Genomic DNA, 19,846 nt, shown 5'->3' with positions numbered 1-19,846 from the left:
CGCGAGTCCCGCTCTATTTGGTTCCATACGGTTGCCAGAATCGGCACGGGCGCCCTTCACCCTATCAGTCATGGGGATATCTAATCCCTCCTGGGACAGAGATTTCGTGATTCCTCGCCTGTCTCGTCGTGGGCTCCTCGGCTCTCCGCGTTCCCCGCCGTTGTCGGTGGATACGGGTGCAAGGGGCAGTAAGGCCCTTCTTTACCACGTGTCGACCGCTCGATGTTCCGACGGCACTGCATGGATTCGCGATCTGGGCTGATTCGTTTCGGACGAAATCAACAGCCCTCCCCCTTGTCCCGCCCAAAGACTCAAGTGATTTAACCGGCTATTGTCAGGATTGTGCTGAGATGACGGATCGGCCTTCTCGCGTTGTACAATTCCATCATAGAAGCCGCTGCCGTAAGACTCTGCGCAACCACGGTCTTGTCTGTCAGAGAGCGCCTGGGCGCATCTGTGCTCCGTACTCTATTTAGGCTCCGTGTGCTTGCTACCTGCCTGCCTGCCTGCTGGGGCCAATATACTATAATCCTCTCGAATGGCCGGTGGGCTGAACGAATACAAGGTTTGCAAGGTTCACACCGGGGAAGATTGCCTCCATCACCCGTCATCTGCCCACCGTCGCTTGGCGAAGAGCTTCTGGATGGTGACTGGGGTTAATTGATTACTTTCCTCTCCGCTGGCGTTGTCGATCAAGGCTCAGCCCAACGACAGCCCATTTACATTGTACATGACGCTTGCCGTACCCGGCAGACAGTATAACCCTGTCCCTCTCCTCGTGACAACTTTTGCGCTTGTGAATCAGGCCTCGTGGAAAGCAAACCCGATCGGCAATAAACACGGCCATGGGAGACAAGAACACTGACAAAACAAATGCAGTGAAGCATTCAATGTATTTCAGTCTAATTTTCATCTACCCCCTGTATCAACCCAATCACCTACCCAAAGCCATGGACACATTACTCAAGTTGCTTGCATACATACGGGTGGTTCCGGGGTTACGTTTCCCAAGGTACAACAATGACCTAGATCGGGACAATCCGCCCCTCGATTTAGTGGTCGACACTGCAGAACAAGAAACGCTCATGTCAGCCCAAGATCACTCCTTGCGGCCCGGCCTTGTCACCGGGCCACTTGGTTCGGGGTTGGGACGGTTTCTGGGACTTACTCCTCCCACAGCCTGCCCTGGACGGCCTTGAGCTCGTCGGACGTCATTCTATGGCCGGTCGTGAAATATCCTGCAGGCACTCCCGTCAGCTCGCTCTCGTCTCATGGGCGATGACTAAGGCACCCTCTCGGGTCTCTACCTACCGGCTGTAATCTTCGCGTCGATCTCGACCCGCGAGTCCGCAGGGATCCAAGACTCGGGCAGCTCGACACGCTCGTGGATCGGGATCCTAGATAGGAAGAAAAGGAGGCACCCGTTAGTAAGACCGACTCTCTGGAACAGAACCTCCGCCGGCCGCATGTGACCCAGACAGACTCAGGATGTGCGACCATCTCTTACCCTTGGCCGACGATGGCGTCGTGTTTCATGCTGCAGTTCATATAAACGTTAGTCACTAGTGATCGATTCGGCCGCCAAGTGAGGGGAGGTGGGTGTTGAACAGCGCCCCCATCGGCGCCGTGCAACATTGCACAAGTACGTACTTGCTCATGCTCAACATCCTGTCGATCTTGGTGATACCGAGCCAGTGCAAGATGTCCGGCATTAGGGCCTGGAACCGCATGTCCTTCACGCCGGCGACATTCTCTGTACGCTTGAAGTAGTCGGATGCCCGGTCCTCACCACGCTTCCGAGCGTTGTACACCACTGTGGCGAGTGTTAGTCAAGAAATCGATTTTGGTGCGAGATGGCGTTTCACGGTGCTCGTGTCGCCTCTTCGCAACCACGCCGACAATAGCGAGACCGGGATGATCTTGGAGTAACGGTGACACTTACGATACTACAAATCTGTTAGCTAGTCACATAAGGCTGTAGTCCCACCATACTTACCTTGGTGACTTCACCTAGAGCCCTGCCCTCTTTCCGGAAATAGATGACAACGCCGCTACCTCCGTTCTGGGCTTCCTTGACGGCCTCCTCGATTCCGAAAATAACTGAGAACAAGATGGAATTAGCACTCCGTACAAGATGTGGCCCCGGAGAAGAGCTGTGCGGCGCTCAAGAGCACAGTTACACTCGTCGTCACCTCTCCGGAGTGTCGAGGATGCCTCAAGTAAATGCGGTCAAACTCACGATACGGCCGGCAGGTGCAAATGTCAGAGCCGAAGACATCGCTCCCGTTACACTATGTCTCGTTAGTTATCTCTGCACGCGACTTTCGTCGGTCTCGCCCTGTCTCACCTCGTCGTGGATCCGTAGCGCGAGCTTCTTGTTGGGATCGGACATGTTGGCTGGATCGCCGAAGCAGTAAACGGTCAACCCGCCTGCAAGCTGTTAGATGCTGTCGGTAGACTCCCTGGGCCTAACCACGATATACATACCAATGGGTGGCAGGAAGACTTTGATATCTCCACGGGTTATCAGCTGAGAATATGTCAGAACTGTTCAAATATTGTCTCCCAGTGCCGGCATGGAAATATCTCACCTCGGGATAGCTGCCGCCAGTGTACTCGAAGAGATACCTTCGGAGAGTACCCTCGTCTACATTTGTCAGTATGATTAGAATACAGACGCCGGATGCTCTCATGAGGGAACCCACCAATGCCAAACCTCTCGGCCACTCCGGGCAGATACCAAGCTGGTTCGACAGCAAACTTTGTCACAGCAAGCTCGCCTGAAGCGTTCTTACAGATCTTGCCATCCGGCACACTATTGACTCAATAGTTAGTGGAAGCACTGTAGACATCTGGAACCTGCGAGAGAGCTGGCTGTTCCAGCCCCTCGGCAACAGTGAGGAAGACCCACAGTCTCCCTTTGCGCACACTGTCCTCCAACTCGGGAAGCTACAAATCGATCAGCATGAGTCCTTCATCATCTTTACGGTCCATGAAATTACCTTCATGTGTGCCTTCGTGATGGCAATGGTTGGTCGGATATCAACTACGCGACGTCAGAACGTATCCTACAGAAACCGTGTATACCTAACGTACCGTCCTCCCCTTCGACCAGGTCCTTAAACAGCCACGGGGCGACATGACCCCAGGGGTCCATGGCTACAATTTTCTTCTTGTCTCCCCATTGAGGAAAGGGCCCAATTTCGGCTGCGGGCTCCGTGTTGGTGAAGTCAGGCCTGCGCACAAGTTCTTAGCCACACTTGAGCTCACAATCCCATACTCACGAGGGTAGCATACCGGTGATCAGCCTTCAGCTCCTTGCTGGCGAGAGCCAGCGCGTAGTAGATGGAATAAGAGCCTCCATGAGCTGAGCAAAGCCTGCGGGTCAGCAAGTGTGTGAGATTGGTCATGGAAATTGGACTGACCGCCGATAGCTATACAAAGTTAGTATATACCTCTACGCCGTGAAGTGATTTACATACCATTACGTCTCCGGATGGTACTCGAGTAGCGCGAGACCACAATTGGACCACGTTGGAGAGGTTCAGAAGCGCCCCAGTCCAACGGAATGGGCTTGATGCCAGTTTGCTTAGGGTAGGTCCTATGAGGTGTCAGACTTGGCGCATATTGCATAAAGGCTCCAGCACAATAACTCACGTCAAGATGATGCGGGACGAGAATTGCGAAGCCTGTGACGGCGACGTACTGCCGACCGGGGAGTCGGAGGAGTCCGTGGGACGCAGAGGGGGCGTCGCGGTAGACTTGGCGGCCAGAGCAGCAGCTGATGTGGCAGCGGCGTCCTCATTCTCCTGTTCGTTCTGCTGTTGCAATGCCGGAGAGGGTCGCAGACCGGGTGCTGCGGAGGATTGAGCATTGCCGTGGGACATGGATTCCACGACAGAGAGGAGCTCATCCTGCTTCTGCTGGATCGTCTTCAACTGGCTATACACATCTTCTAGGCTGAGCCCGGAAGCTACACCGTTGGAGGCCATTGGAGGAGAGGAGAGGTTACGACAGCCTACACAAATCTCGTAGTGCCTATTCTGATTGTCCTGAGCGGATCGATAGTCACTGGAACAGTTGACGATATTGCTTCAACAAGTCAACATTCACGGGTCCAGGGAGCGGGGAATCTCTGATGGCTCTAGACTGTTCACGGGCGACCCAAAACCAAGCTGGAGTTGTTTCCCAAGGCCTTTCGGGGCTTGGCTTGTCTATCACAGTCTGCTAGGAGGGGGCGGTGAGACACCGGACACAGGTAAAAAGAAGCGAAGAAGAGAGAGGAGAGGGAGGGAAGAGAGGGAGATCGTGGGAGAAGAATAGGAGCAAGGAGCTATGTTATTATAGAGATACATTGCACGCACCAGCCACTTTGGCCAGCCGAGCGAACCGACTGCTGCCGGTTGGAATCGAATCGTTATCACCTGGGCAAGCAGGAGGCGCGGGAATGCAAGCATGCCTAGCTTGGGCTGCACGGCCAAGGATGCTACAGCAAGATCGAGCTTCTGAAAGAGGCAATGGTCAGTTGACACTCAGGGCTCTCTGGGCCGTCAGCGAGCTGCGGCTCAGGTAGCGGGGGAGGATCTTAGAGTTGCCGGCACGGGGCCATTGTGGGGCGTTGGTTTGATCCGCTTGGCGGGAGATCCATCTGATTGCATGTAGCTGATCCCCTGCTTCTGGTGCCGCTGCTGGTGCCTGTGCCTCAACTGTTGCCCTACTGTTGCTGGCATCAATATACAAACCGTCCAGACCTGAGAGGTGGCTTGTTTGACGAGTGGAATGTTTTCTGCATTGCATATGTAGGTGATAGGCCACATATTACACAGCACCCGCCAGATTCGCAAGCCACCACCCCCTGGGAGATGTTGAAGCAAGGTCTACTTCTCCTTTGAAGCTGCATATCTGGGAAAGACCATCTGAAGCCGGCCTCAACAAAGAAAGTGTTGGTGTACCTCGGCAAGTCATGCAAGTATGCGCCCTGGTAGTAGTACACATGCAGCATGCTACACAGTAGATGCCTCTTCCTACTATGGCGGCCTTTGAAACTCCACACCCAGCAAGCCGACGTGACGTACTGATAAGCCCGTCCGTCACCCGCCGCCCTCCGCCTGCTAGGGCAGTAACGTGGAGACTAAGCTGGCACGGACTATATAGATACATAGGTACTTAGGCAAGCAGAATCGTCTCGTCTACCTGGGAGACAGATCTGGATCAACAGGTAGGGGTAATCTACGGGAGTGCGTTCAGTTATAATTGTGATTGATGCAAGTAGTCCCACAGAAGCAAGAAATATTATTTGGTCCAATTAGGTACATGTGGGAGGTTATAGAGTATAATATTTCAGAATGGCCTGCATGCAGCAAGCAAGCCCGTCCCACCCCATTCAGCCTTTAGGCAGGGGCAGCCCCAGCCGCTAATCGCATGTCCGTTTTCACAGCGGGAAAGGAATCGGGCACTGCATTTTTGATTTCAGCCCATTTCCAACTTGCGCCCAGCCTTCCGACGACAACCAAGTATCGCCACGGCGCATTCTGCACCCGGCCTTGAACCATCCACGGATTAGTTCGCAACCGCCGGAACCATGGGAAAGCGCAAGAAGAGCTCTCGCGCGCCCCAGGGCAAGAAGAGGGTTGGTTGGCCATCTCGTCCGTCCTCGATTCTGTCTGCGCAACAGCTAACGTAGCCCTGCGCGGGCTCCAGGGCGACCCTCTCCCCACCGTCTTCACCTGTCTCTTCTGCAACCACGAGAATTCCGTCACCGTTAAGATCGATAAGAAAGCCGGAATCGGCTCGCTGGAATGCAAGGTCTGCGGACAGCGCTTCCAGTGCACCGTCAACTGTATGCTCAAGCCCCCGAGAAACCAGACCATAACCCGCGCGCACCCACGTTGCATCCGGGTATGCGAGAGAACACGGCTAATTAGCATGAGCGCAACAGACCTGTCGGCTGCAGTGGACGTCTACGGTGAATGGGTTGATGCGGCAGAGGAGGTTGCTAAGGACGGAGGCAGCGGTGCAGCCGTACGGGATTACGCAGAGGCCAGTCGCGCGACACGCAAAGACAGAGACACAGCCAACAACAGCGACGATGGCCATCCGCAATACAGTGGGGACGGGATCGTGGGAGACGATGAGGAGTACTAAATAAGAGAGACCTAGAAAACAGGTCGTCGACCGTCCACCGTTGACTAGGCGGAAGCTATCGACCACTGAATGTGGTCGAGGACGCACAGCTTGGGCACACGCATGCCTTATCATTGCTCCACCACAGGCGAGGATGCCCTCTACGATAGTCAAGCGCTTGACGAAAAGATGATTACAGTCTATTCATCCAAGACGCGCAGAAGCTGGAGCCAAGGGGAAGGACCGCTGGGAGCGGACCAGTCTTTACGCAGGAGATCGAATTCGAGGATCACGAGCGCCTAGCCAATTGATCAGTGAACTGTGAGACAACGTCAGCGGGCTCGTTTTTGGACGAAGTGTGGAAAGAAGGGCTTGGGAGATTTACTGGACAGTGGCACGACGGCGTTACTTCACATAGTGAAGAACCTGTCGCCGAAATCGCCCAGCCCTGGGACAATATAGCTACTTCGTGTTAGCAAGACAAGCACAGCGTGTGGTGGGAGCCAGTTACGAACTTCTTGTCGTCGAGTCCCTATTTGCAGTGTCAGCTTCAAGAACCTGGTGTATGCCTTCCTTGTCTGAAGTGAGCTTACCTGGTCAATAAATGCGGTGATAACGTGCAGTTTAGGGAACTTAGCCGAGAACCTCTCGGTACCCTCAGGGCTGGAGATGAGATTCAGGAACAAAATCCTGTCCTCGGAGACGCCGCGCTCCTTGAGCACCTCTACGGCCATTGTCGCGGAGCCGCCTGCCACCAATCAGCACTCATCACACAGCACACATCCAATTCCCTTTCCACCATGGCTGGGCAGCCAGACTCACCAGTTGCGAACATGGGATCCAGAAGAAGCACCCATCTATCGGCGATGTCCTCGGGCAGCTTGGAATAAAACAGCTTCGGCTGTGCGGTCTCCTCGTCGCGCTGAATCAGGATCTTGCCGATGCGGACTGACCGGCAGCACTCCCGCAACCCCTGCTCCATGGACTCGCCGGCCCGCATGATAGACACGCCGCAGATCTTGCCCTGGAACGAGAGGCCGTCATAGTGCTGGTTCGTGGGCGTCACGACGGTGTGCTGCGTGGTCGGCAGGTGGTTGAGCCCCTCCTCCACCAGCAACCTGATGATGCGGTTTGAGTAGAAGATGAAGTCGCCCCGGTCGGTGGACTTGTCACGGATCTTCCTGGGGGGTGGTTCAGTGCTCGGGGCTCACTCTACCGGGGATGGGAGCGACTCACGTGAGCAGGGCAATGAGCTGGGGCGTCTGGTTCAGGACGGTCACATTCTTCTGGGTTGGCTCCTTCGACACTGTTGCTTGGGGCTTTTGACTGTCTGGTCGGTAGTCCGGGCCCACGGTCTGTGTGGGAGCTGCGGACGACCTGCCTCCCTCCTCGACTTTCTTAGACGACATCGTGAGTGCGCAGGTGGTCTCCGCTCGTGTTAGGAATGCCGGTCAGGTGGGTGTGGAGTTTGTGATATTGCACTTGTTTATGCGCCTGAAAGGCTATAGTAGGGATGATCCTCAGGGTATGATTTGGTTTTTTACTTTTTTTTCTCTCTTCTCACCCTTTCTGAGGAGCGAAGGATGACCGACTTTTGAGAACCTATACTTGTCTTGAATTGAGAACTGAGGGGTGCTCTGGTGAAATACAGACCCTTTTTGAAGCTGCGCCTGCCCCTGCCCAGCTAAGGCCATTAGCCCTGTAGTTTGTGATAAGCCCCGACCGACCAGAGTGCCTATCGCGGGCAGGCGGGGCCTAGAGCGCGCTGTACCCAAGCAGCCAAGCAGCTTGCTGTACCTGGGTACCTAAGGCAGTTAGCTGCTGCCCCTCCTGCCCTGCCACCTGCCAGTGACCACCGATGCAGTGATGCCGCTTATCGTGCCTGCCGGTCCTCTTTGAGTTGGCTTTTGGGGGAATGACGCCCCCCTCTCCGTTCCAACGGATGTTGCATCCTTAGCGCAGAGGACCCCTGACGGCGAAACGTTCAGGACCGTCGACCCAGCCTTTGTTTTTGGTCGCATCCATCAACAGACAAAAACCTGGTTGCAACCACTCGCCCATTACACTCATTCCAGAACCTCCACCCAGCAGATGCGAACAGACCACGCGGCTCCATTCATACAAGGCGAAATAAGAAGCCGGAAGGCCCTCGCTCACGTCAACCTCTGCGCTGATCAGCAGTCCTCCATCCGCCCCTGCCAGTCGCGTCAGCGGTGTACTCCATTGAATCGTTGATACGAGACCTGCATAAACTGCCCATAACCGAATGAGCTTCGCTCCCATCAGATGTCGATTCCTCTTCCGCATAGGCTCTGTTGCATTCGAATCTCAACTCGACCTCAACCCCCATCAGCAGCGAACGCTGCCAGCCTAGACCGAGCACCATGATGGCCACTCCAAAAGGCGCCGGCCTCTCCCGCAACAGGCGCGTCACAACATACAGCAAAGCATTTGGACGAAGGTCGCGGCCAGAGGAAAAGGGAAAAGATGGACGGAGCGTCACTGCTCCGCTTGAATCCAGCACCATCTGGGACTTCCAAGATGACGACGAGATTAATAGCCCGGTCGTCACGTTGCCCACAAAGCCCAAGTTCAAGCAATACGGTCGCAAGATCGAACAAAAGACACGCCGCGTTTCTGAGGTCTCCCCAAAACCAGCGGTAGCGCAGGCAAAAGCCCTCCCGAATCCAAAGCGGAGGAAAACGTCGCCCTCTCATGGAGATTCTCGAGGCTTTCGCGCGCGCGCTTACTCGACGCCACCGTCACCGCCTCCATCTCTTCCGTCACCACCTCACGAGGCCATGCCGCCGCCAAAGACCGTCCCCAAGACAACAAAACCAAAATCGATCTTACGAGTCTCCTCCGCCGGCTCAGCCAAAACGTCACAGAAGGATACAGCAATGAAAGATAGTGCTGCCAAGAGTGTGCCCTTTTCTCCCGCCATCCCGAAGAATCTGAAGACTTTCAGCATCAACAAAACCAGGAAAGAGCTCGTGCAGACGCAGATCCCCTTCCGACCAGGTCAAACCCCGCGCAGCATTCCGGGAGCACGCCAAGAAAAGGCATCAACTTCCAAGGTGAGCCCCACTACTGGTGACTCACAACGCCAGCATGGATCTGCAACTCGAAAGCGCAAAAGGTTGATCGATGAGCTGGCGGCTCAGGCGGATGAGAGCTCGGACGACGACGACGATTCTGCGGAGTGGTCCCAAAACTTGCGCCGGACACCCGAGCCGCAGGATTTGCCGACTTTCCCCAGCACGCCTGAGCCAAAGATTCCCAAGAGTTTTGGGCGCCCAGATTCTGCAAAGAAGAGGTCAGGCCCCAAAGTGACGTACAGTGCCCGGAGAACGCTCCTTGCGGAAGGTAGCTCGACCGGCGGCCTGGAGACTGTCGACGAGGACGCGTGGTTGAAGGAGCCTCTTCTGCCCACTGGTGGTTCTCAGTTTGATATGGATGACGATGATGACGATGAGCCATTCACCAAAGGTGCCGTGCGCAGCATACACGAGCTTAGACAGGCTGGCGCGAACAGCCGGTTCGCAGACGAGATCGAAGATTTGCTCGCACGAATTGGCCGACCGAGTGGCAAGACCACATCGAGCAGGCGCAATGCCCTGGTCGAGCTGTCGCAGAAAATGTCAGACAAGAGCTTTGTTCGCAAGTTTCGTGACCACAACGGTGACAGGAGTCTGTTTGAGCAGGTTGGCAGAGAGACAGATATCATTGCTGGTTATGCGCTGGTGGCTATCTTGACGACACTCCTGGCCTCAACGGCATCGACCCATATCATGAGCCAGCTCCAAGGACAGGGCTTGTCTTTGCTGCTTAAACGGCTGCTCGCCATCCCGGCTGATATTCAACCGATTTCCAAGGACAGCACAAGCAATCTGTCAAGGAATGGACAGCAAGCCATGTCGAAGCTGAAGGCGTCTCTTCTCATTCTCCCAATCTGGGAACCAACTACGCCTTTCATGTTGTCGCCCAGAAGATTGGCTCTCAAGGCTTTGGAACTTGTTGTTAAGCACTCGGGGTCAGTCGAGAGCGAATTGTTCTCTCTTGAAGTGACAGACCAACTGTTTTCGCTGCTGGCAGACGCGTCTGAGCCCGACTCCTGGAAATATCCGCGCACAGATGAATCTATAGACTTTCATCTAGCACTGACGCTGTTGGAATCTTACTCAGTCCAGGCCATGCAGACCGAGTCGAAGGATAGATGGACTTTCAAGCACCTACCGATCATTGCAGACACGCTTGGCACGACACTCCGGCGCAGCAACGGTCGTCTGGGAGAAGTTGGTCTCCTCGTCCTCAAGTTGACCCTCAACACCGCAAACAACAACCATGACGCTGCAACGGCCTTTATTGAGAAAGGCACCGTGCGAACGCTTGCCAACGCGCTGTGTGACACCTTTCAGACAGCGACGGCCGCGATTGATGACGCGGATGTTTTCAACAGTCACCTTGAAGCACTGCTGCTGATGCTGGGCGTCATGATCAATTTCTCCGAACACGATCGCAATACAGGCGGGGCTCTTCTCAGCGCTCTAGATGATAGCCAGGCTCCACTCGACAGGCTTATCAGGCTCTTCCTTGATCACCACGCAGCCACGTCTGAGGTACGTTCCCTTCAGAAGATGCCAATACGCTGTTGGACATTTTGAACTAACACTTTTCACAGGCGGATTCGGTGGAGAAGAGCCAGCTGAATGTCGCTTTCGGGTATTTGTCATTGCTGCTTGGTTATATGTCTCTGTATGAGCCAGTTCGAAAGCGATTCAGCTCCATGCACAAAGCGGGGAATCTTGCGCCTCTACTGGAGTCGATACGCGAATTCATCGCGTACCACCGTATGACAGACGACGCAATCGCGCAGGCCGGTGACGGCCAGGCACCTCTCTACTCGAGCTTTACGACGAAGCTGCAGGGCCTTGTGGAGCGACTGGAAAGCTATGCATAAAAATGAACAATACTCGTGCAAAATGGAGGGATTTTGCGGGCTTCTCATACTGAGCATGGTGTTGGTGAAGAAGAGAGGCATCTCCGCAGGGAGGCTCAGAGGTACATTGGGCGGAATACACTTTTGATGGAGTGGGCTCGTTGACTTTTCAGAAAAAAGATAATACCCATGAGGAGGATTGTGAGGCTGTCCCGTAGATTCGCGGGTGGTAAATAGCTTGAGCGGTGTACGATTTCATGATGTTTATGATTTAAGGAAATAGTCACTACATGCTAGGGGCTTGCTTGATTGATAGAGAACCAGACACACATTACATCCAGAAGAAGCCTGTTGATTTTGTCTAGGACTGAAAGCACACTCTCTCAGCACACTAATACCATTAGAAACCAGCAATTGTGGGTGTGGTGATTCTAGATGTAGCGCTTCAGTTAAAAAAAGTTCTTGCGAAATGACTTGACCACCAGTTTCAAGTACGCCGTGTAAATGTGCCGCGGCCGGAGTATGGCCCCGCTGTGTGCATGTCAGCTTGCCTTGGGTTAAAGCTGCCTATGTGGGATATGTGGAAGGTTGAGCAGGCCAGGAACCTGTGCTCCATGACTGAGTGCCCAACCACCCAACCAAAGCCCCTTTACTCTACAGCCCAAGGCCAAGTACCTAGATCCCTACGATTCACGCTATGTAGGTACCCAGGCATCCTAGTGCCCAGCTCGAGCCCAGTTGTTCTAGAAGCTCAATTCATCCCTGCGTGCCTGCCCGTTGACCCCCCACTGTAGCATCAATCGACGTAACGTGCATTGGGGCATTGGGGGGCAACAATCCTGCCGTCGCCCTTTCCTTCACTTTCACGCCGTCCTCCACACCCTCTTCTCTACAACACCTCACTTCTTTCCGATACCTCTCTCCCAGTCTGAATCGGGCTTCACACCCTTTTCAGACCGCCAATTCATCTCTAGATAACACCTAGAGGTGAGGACGACCCCAACAAGTATAGAACTGTCAAGTGCGAAATCGAGGATTGGAAGGACCTCAGTCACCTTCACATAGGAGTAATGGCACCATCAAAGTCGAGGAAGGTCGCTATTGTCGGCAGCCGCTCTGTTGGTAAGTCGAATTCTCGGTTGTTCACTATAAATCCGCCAGACCGACCACTTGGGCATCTTGCAGTCCTCTTTTCTTTCGCGCACGCGACCTCGTTGCTGTGGGCTGTCACAGTGGATGCTGGCTATCACATGCTTGCAACTGCGATTGGAGAACTGATGTGACAACACAGGCAAGTCCTCGCTTGCGGTCCAGTTTGTCGACGGCCACTTTGTCGAGAGCTACTACCCTACAATCGAGAACACCTTCAGCAAGATCATCAAGTACAAAGGCCAGGAGTTCTCGACCGAGATCATCGACACCGCCGGCCAGGTCAGTTTTCCCAATTGCTCTGATGCTGCATACAGCCTGGAGGCTGATCTTGACTTTGATACACAGGACGAGTACAGCATAATGAACAGCAAGCACTTTATCGGTATCCACGGTTATATGCTGGTCTACTCGGTTGCGTCTCTGCAGTCCTTTGAGATGGTCCAAGTCATTCGTGAGAAGCTTCTCAATCACCTGGTAAGCCTGGCCCCTTCGCCAACCCCCCGCACTTTTCCACAAACAACAAAAGCTCCTCCTAACCCCGCCATCACTTGCGTGCGACTTGCAAACCACAAACTGATTGTGTTCATTATTCTGCAGGGCGTCGAGTGGGTTCCCATCGTCATCGTTGGCAACAAAAGCGATCTCCGCCCCGAGCAGCGCCAGGTTACCACGGAAGATGGCAAGAAGCTGTCTGAGAAGTACAACTGCGCCTGGACTGAGGCCAGCGCTCGCTATAACGAGAACGTTGGCAGGGGCTTTGATCTTCTCATCGCACAAATCGAAAAGGCGCAGAATCCTAATGAGCCTCCCGCCGGTGGCAAGTGCGTTGTGATGTGAAGAGCAGTGACCGTATAGTTTGCGAAACTACGCCGGCTAGCTAGAAAATGATACCAGGTGCGTATTCAGAGCACCAGCCGGGATGAGGTTGTTGACAGGGGTACATGGCCAAACCGGTTGGTAATGGTTGGGGAGGTACTGGTTGTCTTGCATGCGCACGAGCATGCCCATCGTTTGAATACGTTGTTGGAAGAACGAGAAGGGCTTGGATGGCCGACACGGCTGAGGACAATGATACCTATGTATGAGGTTTGGCTTGCCGGGCTTGAAGAGGTTCAAGTTTTCACTGTACGATGCGCACAACGTTGTCCACGACATGGATGGGGATATATCCTGCCTTTCAAGGTCTGTTTGAAGGGACATGGAGTTTTCAGATGCTCTGAACAAGTGGTCATGGATTATTGCTACTCATGAGTGGGCAAACCACCAAAACTCGGTCTACTTTGACCTCAGCCAGTGATATCTCGACATGGCGCTGTGAACAGGAACTTTGTTTGCAGTGAGCGCCCTCTTGTCCTATGTCCTGCCAGTGATCTGCCGAACTACAAAGTCCAAATGTGATTAGGCTGAACTGGGCAGCGCGGGCAGGAAGTTGTGATGAATCCTGCTATATAGCTTTCAAGATATAGAGGCATATTCCAAATACACTGCCAAAAGCACTGCCAGCTGTACAGCCACCAGCATGGTCAGTAATAAGTCTGGCCGAGTTAGTCACCTTGAACTCGTCTCTGGCGGCCATACCTAGGTAGAGTGACTCTTTTGTGCCACTGTGGAAGCTCCCTGCCTGCAAATATATCTGACCCCTCATACCCCTCCAAAAGAATGCGGGTCCCCAGGTACCTACATATTAAGGATTAAACGCTGTATGCCCGCTCTGACTCAATCAGAGATCAACCCATGCCTTGCCTAGCTGGTCGCTGACACCCCGCCAACCACAAGTACTCTGGTACCTCCCGCTACGGTGAGCCGACAAAAGACCAGATCAAAACTTCAATCGCAAAGAGAGGCGGCGCAAACGAGCCCTGAATAACTGCCCAGCATGCTCGACGTCAACGACTTCATTGCCGAACGCGGTGGGAACCCGGAGAAGATCAAGTGCGTCCTGCCCATCGTTCTTACCTGACTGAGTATTGCTGTCGCCCAGGACGCACGAGGTTGACCAAGCATTCGCAGGGAGTCACAACGCCGCCGTGGCGCTCCCGTCGAGATCGTCGACGAGATCATTGCGGTATGGGACGACCACCGCAAGACGCTGTATGCTGCAACGCAGCTCAATAGCAAGATCAACGAGACCCAAAAGGCAATTGGCCTGAGGAAGAGGGTTTGTCGCCCCGCCTGCCCAGTGTATTGAGGGGGCACCACGACTGATCAACATATCACTCGGCAGAACAAGGAGAATGCCGACGAGCTCCTCCAGGAGAAAGCCGCGCTCGAGAAGTCCAAGAAGGAGCTCATCGACTCTGCCAGCCAGAAGGAGATCGACCTGAAGGCGAAACTAAACACTATCGGCAACATCGTGCACGAGTCCGTCCCCGTGTCCAATGACGAGGCGAACAACGAGGTCATCCGGACATGGGCCCCTGAGGGCGTCACTGTCGAGAAGAAGGCCGTCCTGTCCCACCATGAAGTCCTCACCCGGATAGATGGGTACGACCCGGAGCGCGGAACCAAGGTTGTGGGCCACCGTGGCTACTTTCTCAAGAACTGGGGCACGTTCCTCAACCAAGCTCTGATCAACTACGGCCTGGAGTTCCTGATGAACCGTGAATATACTGCGCTGCAGGCACCCCAATTCATGTTGAAGGGTATGATGGCCAAGACCGCCCAACTCTCTGATTTCGACGAGGAGTTGTACAAGGTCGTCGACGGAGAGCCTCAAAACGACAAGTACCTGATTGCTACCTCCGAGCAACCGATCTCGGCCTTCCACGCGGATGAGTGGCTGCAGAAGTCGGATCTGCCCTTGAAGTACGGTGGATACTCCAGCTGCTACAGGAGAGAGGCAGGAGCACACGGTCGCGATGCTTGGGGCATCTTCCGAGTCCACGAGTTCACAAAGGTGGAGCAATTCGTACTGACCGACCCCGAGAAGTCGTGGGAGATGTTCGACGAGATGATTGGCGTCTCGGAGGCGTTCTACAAGTCCCTGGGCCTGCCGTATCAGATTGTTGCGATCGTCTCGGGGGCTTTGAACAATGCTGCCGCCAAGAAGTACGACCTGGAGGCATGGTTCCCGTTCCAGGGCGAGTACAAGGAGCTTGTCTCGTGCTCCAACTGCACTGACTATCAGTCGCGGGGCCTGGAGATTAGGTTCGGCAGCAAGAAGCAGACGGACATCAAGAAGACCTATGTCCACTGTCTCAACTCGACATTGTGCGCAACCACTCGTGCGATGTGCTGCATCCTTGAGAACTACCAGACTGAAGATGTGAGTTTTAATCACCAGTATTGCCTGTAAAGTCTTGCTCTGACTCTTCTCCTCACTTTAGGGCCTGAAAGTTCCCGAGCCCCTGCGGAAATACATGCCTGGTGCTCCGGAGTTCATCCCGTTTACCAAGGAGCTGCCCAAGGACTCGACTTCTCAGAAGCAGAAGTCGAAGGATAACAAGGGTTCCAAGCCCAAGGAGGCCGCAAAGGGCGCGGCGGAGACGGCGGCCAATGCTGTTGAGAAGGTGGCAGAAAAGCTGAAGGAAGCCTCCGTCTAGATTCTACTAACATGGTGATCTGAATGATCTGCATCTGTAGAGCTGGCTGTTTGGCATCTCGAAAGACTTTGGAACCTGTGATTCAAGAAGACGGGAGATGACATGGTTGAGCCAGTTGGCATGGTGTGATGTGATGTGAGCATTTGCTGCCTAGAGATACCTTACATGAAAAGTAAAGAGGGTTTTGTGAGAGAGAAATGAATTATCAAATGACCCGGGTATAGCAGAGCCATCAGGCTGTGTACCGAGCTCTGTACCGTACTTACTGTGCAGGCCGTTGAGTCCAGGTGGAGCGGGCTCAGGGGCTGTTTCCCTTTTCGGAATTGCCGCCCGTTACACCTCCCCTTTCTGATATGAACGAAGAAGCACGACGCTGGGTTTGGTGACTGGAATGCCAACTGACAAAAGTGCACCTGCGAGTCCTACCAACCACTTGAGCATTGGTTATATTTTCACATCGCCTCGGTGACAGACTCCCACGCCGCATACTTCTTGTATGTGGTCATGTGGTTCTTGTAACTGTCTGTCGGACCTGAGTGCCTGACACTAAGAATAACCTGATGGCCCCAATCACACATTGACACACTCCCGGCTTTCACATCAGGTTTGATTACCCTGCCACCGCTCACCTTTCTTTTGTTTCCCGCCTCTCAAGAAAAGAACGCAAACATGGCAGATTCATTAAGTAACATGGAATGCCCATTCTGTGGGTGGACCAGCGAATGGCGTGAGGAGTATGAAATGTTAATGGTACGTAGCCGAGCCTCAGCATTCCAACCTTCTTTGAACCCTTCCGAGTGGCGCTGACTCCCAACGCCAGCACATGGAAACTTACCACCCCGAGGACGGAAAGTCTCCATTTGTTCCGGATGAGGGCCTTCCAAACCCAACGAATGCGGCTGAGGACTCAGACGGTGTCGGCGACGCTTATGTCGAGTGTCCCCTTGACGGTTGCAATGAGGTCCTGGTTAGGGACGAGCTGGACTACCATCTGGAGCTGCACTCGGAGGAAGCAGAAGAGAAGGATGTGGCTTCTCGCGCAACAACTCCGCAACCGCCAGCGCAGGCGCCGGAGTCTAGCCATTCAACGCCAACTTCGCTGGAGTCGGGTGGCGACCTATCCTCCGACGTGACCTACGTCGAGATCCCAAAGTCTAAGCAACAGCGGGCTATCGCCGCCTGGAGGAATATGTTGGCAATGCCTAGCATGCGCCGTCCTAAGAAGACGGACAGCACTGCTGCAAGCACGACACCAAAGCCCAGCAACGGCGCCATCTCCAAGAAGGTGCCTGTGAAGCTCGGTAAGGCCGAGCTGGGACGGTACCACAGCGAGCAGCGCATGCCAGACTGGCTCGTCTCTCACCTTCGCAAGTATGGACAGGCCGTCGGTCGCGACATAATCCCAGTAATAGCCCAACTCTTGGAGCAGTCGTCCCTGACGGAGTACGCCTATCTCTGCCACCCTTGCACTTGGCACGTGTCCAAGCTCCGCCGCGAGGGCGGGTTCTGTGGCTACAGGAACATTCAGACGGTGAGCTCTTACATTATTGGAGCCAAGTTTGAAGGCTGTCATCACTTCAACGACAAGCTGCCTTCGGTTTTCGACATTCAAGACTACGTCGAGGCTGCGTGGGACAAGGGCATCAACAAGCAGGGCAGGATCGAGACGGGAGGAATCATAGGAACGCGAAAGTACATCGGTACGCCAGAAGCACAAGCTATGTTCGTGTCGCTCGGCGTCGCATGCGACGCGCAGGGCTTCAAAAACAAAGAGCAGCCGGGCAAGGCCGAGGCCCAGATGCTAGCGTCCGTAGAAAGGTACTTCCAGCAGGGCATCTTCGACCCGGAGGACAAGGTGCGGTGCACAACGCTTCCGCCTATCTATTTCCAGCATGCGGGCCACTCGATGACAATCATCGGGATCGAGAAGCAGAAGGACGGAGGTGTGAACTTGCTCGTTTTCGATCCCATGTTCCGCGACTCAGCGATCGTCACGGACAGGATCGGACAGAGATTCACCTCCAAACACCCGGATCACGCTCTGAGGGCGTACCGCCGAGGAAACAAGTACCTAAGACGGTACAGGGAGTTTGAGCTTCTTAGGTTGGTCACAAAAGAAACGAAAACTGTAGGCGGACCGGCGGGTGCTGACGAACTTGACTGCTGAACAGGCTGAGACCGCCCATGGGGGCTATCAGGGGAACGGCCGAGATCCAACCCCCCTTGCCAGCGGTACAGCCCACTTCGGAGGAGAGAAATGGTGGTGGAGATACGGGTCTGACAGTGAATCCAAGCTAGAAGCGGCCATTAGAGTCAGATGAGAGCAGCATGAAGAAGAAGAAGATGGCTCGGTAACGGGCCTGGTGCTACCATGGGTGGCAGCACGAGCATCAACATGAGCACAGTAGTCCATTCTGTGCAGGGAAGGTGTAGCTGGCTTCTTACAGCACACAGCATGGCGTTATGAGCACTGTAGACTGGAATTCTTAGAGCCCCAGATGTCTTCATTGCATGGATGGCTTGTTTATGTATGGACTACCTCAACAATTTTGACCGGCAAGTCGTCTTCCGGCATTGTCGTTTTCTATCATGGCTTGCCCAGAGTGCACTGAACCTCGCTTCCGGTTAGGATCAGTCGGTCTAGCTGTCTTCTAAGCATCCGTCTTGTGAATAATATTCATGCCCGAAATGACCGCTGTTTTCTTTACTGAAGTTTCGTACCGGTCCTCTGAGGGTCCCCTGACGTACTTCGTCCTCCTCGTACGAATGCCGATGTGGGACCTATACTTCATGTGGAGATCTGCTCTGCGAACCACGCCTGCAGCTTTTCCAGGGCACGGCCACGGTGAGAGATCTTGTTCTTCTCCGACTTGTCCATCTCGGCGTACCTATTTTCTCGTGAGCAAGGTCAGCGGTCCAAGCATTCTTCTCGAGGTACACAGACAGACGCAGAGTTCACTTGAGCCCTGCCCCCGCCCCTCCTTTTTCACCCAGGACACTTACGTTTGCCCCTCGTACTCAAAGATGGGATCCCACCCGAAGTTGGCCGGCCCGCGCGCGGGCACGATCTTGCCCTGCGTCACGCCCTGGAACAGGATGGGCTCGTGGCCGGGCCCCTGCGAGAAACCAAAGGTGCAGACCGCCTTGGCGCCCTTGTCCTCGTACGCGGCGAGAAGGTTGTTCAGGCCCTCGTGGCCCAGGTCCTTCATGAACCACTTGCTGCGAAAGGGGTTGGGTCCCTCAGGTCAGCTAACTAACTTTTCCTTTTTCTTTTCGAGATTGCCAGGCTTGAGAGAGGGCGCGGGGAAAGGGAGGTACGGTGTCGACTTACATGTACGGTCCTGGCAGGCCCTTCAGCGCGTCGAAGCAGAGGCAGGTGTCCTCGACTAGAACGGGGCCGCCGACCTGCATGAGAAGCTCTGGGCGTCAGTGAGCCTGGCCTGGCCGGGGTGTTGTGAGAATTTTCATTCCGAGGGGCGCACCTGTTCTGCGGCGCTCTTGCACTTTGCTATTGTGACCTCGTCCAGCGTCCCCTGTACCTCCACCAGGTCCAATGCCTGGCTTCGCACCTCGATCGTGGGCTCCAGAATGGCTTTCACCTCGCCGAGCTTGTTCTTGTTGCCCGTAATGAAGTTCACCACGTGGGTGGCGGATGTCTGTTTTTCGGTGGCCATGGTTATTTATTTGATTCGTATGGGAGGAATAATTTGAGCTGATAATACGAAAGAATCAAAAATGAACGAGCATAAGTGGTGTTGTTAAGAGCAGTATCTACTTGCTTTCAGTTTGAATTTATTTACATGCATACAACACCTTCGCCGGTTGAGTCAAAGTGCTGGGGTCAGGGGCTAACGGTGGAACATAATTCGGCTTAATTGCATATCATCACTCGTTGCCAGGGCATCGAGTCTCAAGTGATGGAAGCACAAATGAAGTCTTCTACTCGTCAGTCGATACATACGGGTGATCAGAGTTCCATTTTGGCGTGCAATCTCTGAAGTTGCAAGTAAGTATGTGAATTGTTCAGGTTGCCATATATTGGGGAAAATAAGGACCACATCTGGTTGGCAAGTGGCTCATGGGTATCATT

At 54.2% G+C, this 19,846-nt stretch overlaps 8 protein-coding genes across 8 annotated transcripts; 5 read left to right on the top strand and 3 right to left on the bottom strand.

Moving 5' to 3' along the window:
• Nucleotides 1–1,164: 1,164 nt before the first annotated feature.
• Nucleotides 1,165–3,992, bottom strand: J7T55_001853 (GTP cyclohydrolase II; the record flags this gene model as incomplete). The annotated part of the gene is made up of 17 exons (XM_053142759.1): nt 1,165–1,238; nt 1,312–1,397; nt 1,508–1,537; nt 1,651–1,813; nt 1,943–1,946; nt 1,997–2,100; nt 2,240–2,291; nt 2,348–2,430; nt 2,488–2,530; nt 2,592–2,647; nt 2,706–2,815; nt 2,912–2,949; nt 3,003–3,046; nt 3,097–3,236; nt 3,298–3,367; nt 3,483–3,601; nt 3,658–3,992. 17 exons carry the CDS (start codon nt 3,990–3,992, stop codon nt 1,165–1,167), a joined length of 1,551 nt encoding a protein of 516 aa, XP_052994306.1.
• Nucleotides 3,993–5,581: 1,589 nt separating this feature from the next.
• On the top strand, nt 5,582–6,144 carry J7T55_001852 (transcription elongation; the record flags this gene model as incomplete). The annotated part of the gene is made up of 3 exons (XM_053142758.1): nt 5,582–5,629; nt 5,701–5,887; nt 5,939–6,144. 3 exons carry the CDS (start codon nt 5,582–5,584, stop codon nt 6,142–6,144), a joined length of 441 nt encoding a protein of 146 aa, XP_052994305.1.
• A 389-nt stretch (nt 6,145–6,533) lies between these two features.
• Nucleotides 6,534–7,532, bottom strand: J7T55_001851 (uracil phosphoribosyltransferase; the record flags this gene model as incomplete). Its single annotated transcript, XM_053142756.1, has 5 exons — nt 6,534–6,585; nt 6,639–6,655; nt 6,717–6,871; nt 6,946–7,304; nt 7,360–7,532. The coding sequence occupies 5 exons, from the start codon at nt 7,530–7,532 to the stop codon at nt 6,534–6,536; spliced, it is 756 nt and encodes a 251-aa protein (XP_052994304.1).
• Nucleotides 7,533–8,507: 975 nt separating this feature from the next.
• On the top strand, nt 8,508–11,083 carry J7T55_001850 (uncharacterized protein; the record flags this gene model as incomplete). The annotated part of the gene is made up of 2 exons (XM_053142755.1): nt 8,508–10,742; nt 10,805–11,083. 2 exons carry the CDS (start codon nt 8,508–8,510, stop codon nt 11,081–11,083), a joined length of 2,514 nt encoding a protein of 837 aa, XP_052994303.1.
• Nucleotides 11,084–12,132: 1,049 nt separating this feature from the next.
• Nucleotides 12,133–13,051, top strand: J7T55_001849 (GTP-binding protein rhb1; the record flags this gene model as incomplete). Its single annotated transcript, XM_053142754.1, has 4 exons — nt 12,133–12,184; nt 12,354–12,493; nt 12,560–12,688; nt 12,812–13,051. 4 exons carry the CDS (start codon nt 12,133–12,135, stop codon nt 13,049–13,051), a joined length of 561 nt encoding a protein of 186 aa, XP_052994302.1.
• Nucleotides 13,052–14,090: 1,039 nt separating this feature from the next.
• Nucleotides 14,091–15,756, top strand: J7T55_001848 (seryl-trna synthetase; the record flags this gene model as incomplete). The annotated part of the gene is made up of 4 exons (XM_053142753.1): nt 14,091–14,146; nt 14,225–14,372; nt 14,439–15,479; nt 15,541–15,756. 4 exons carry the CDS (start codon nt 14,091–14,093, stop codon nt 15,754–15,756), a joined length of 1,461 nt encoding a protein of 486 aa, XP_052994301.1.
• Nucleotides 15,757–16,425: 669 nt separating this feature from the next.
• On the top strand, nt 16,426–18,054 carry J7T55_001847 (peptidase family c78; the record flags this gene model as incomplete). Its single annotated transcript, XM_053142752.1, has 3 exons — nt 16,426–16,506; nt 16,577–17,859; nt 17,928–18,054. The coding sequence occupies 3 exons, from the start codon at nt 16,426–16,428 to the stop codon at nt 18,052–18,054; spliced, it is 1,491 nt and encodes a 496-aa protein (XP_052994300.1).
• Nucleotides 18,055–18,544: 490 nt separating this feature from the next.
• Nucleotides 18,545–19,430, bottom strand: J7T55_001846 (rdgb ham1 family non-canonical purine ntp pyrophosphatase; the record flags this gene model as incomplete). The annotated part of the gene is made up of 4 exons (XM_053142751.1): nt 18,545–18,644; nt 18,760–18,975; nt 19,088–19,161; nt 19,239–19,430. The coding sequence occupies 4 exons, from the start codon at nt 19,428–19,430 to the stop codon at nt 18,545–18,547; spliced, it is 582 nt and encodes a 193-aa protein (XP_052994299.1).
• Nucleotides 19,431–19,846: the final 416 nt, after the last annotated feature.

This window comes from Diaporthe amygdali, assembly GCF_026229845.1.
Source record: "Diaporthe amygdali strain CAA958 chromosome Unknown NODE_12_length_1037015_cov_66_201586, whole genome shotgun sequence".
Classification (NCBI taxonomy): Eukaryota; Fungi; Ascomycota; class Sordariomycetes; order Diaporthales; family Diaporthaceae; genus Diaporthe; species Diaporthe amygdali.
The sequence above is the reverse complement of the archived record's forward strand: the minus strand, read 5'-3'. Positions and strand labels throughout refer to the sequence as shown.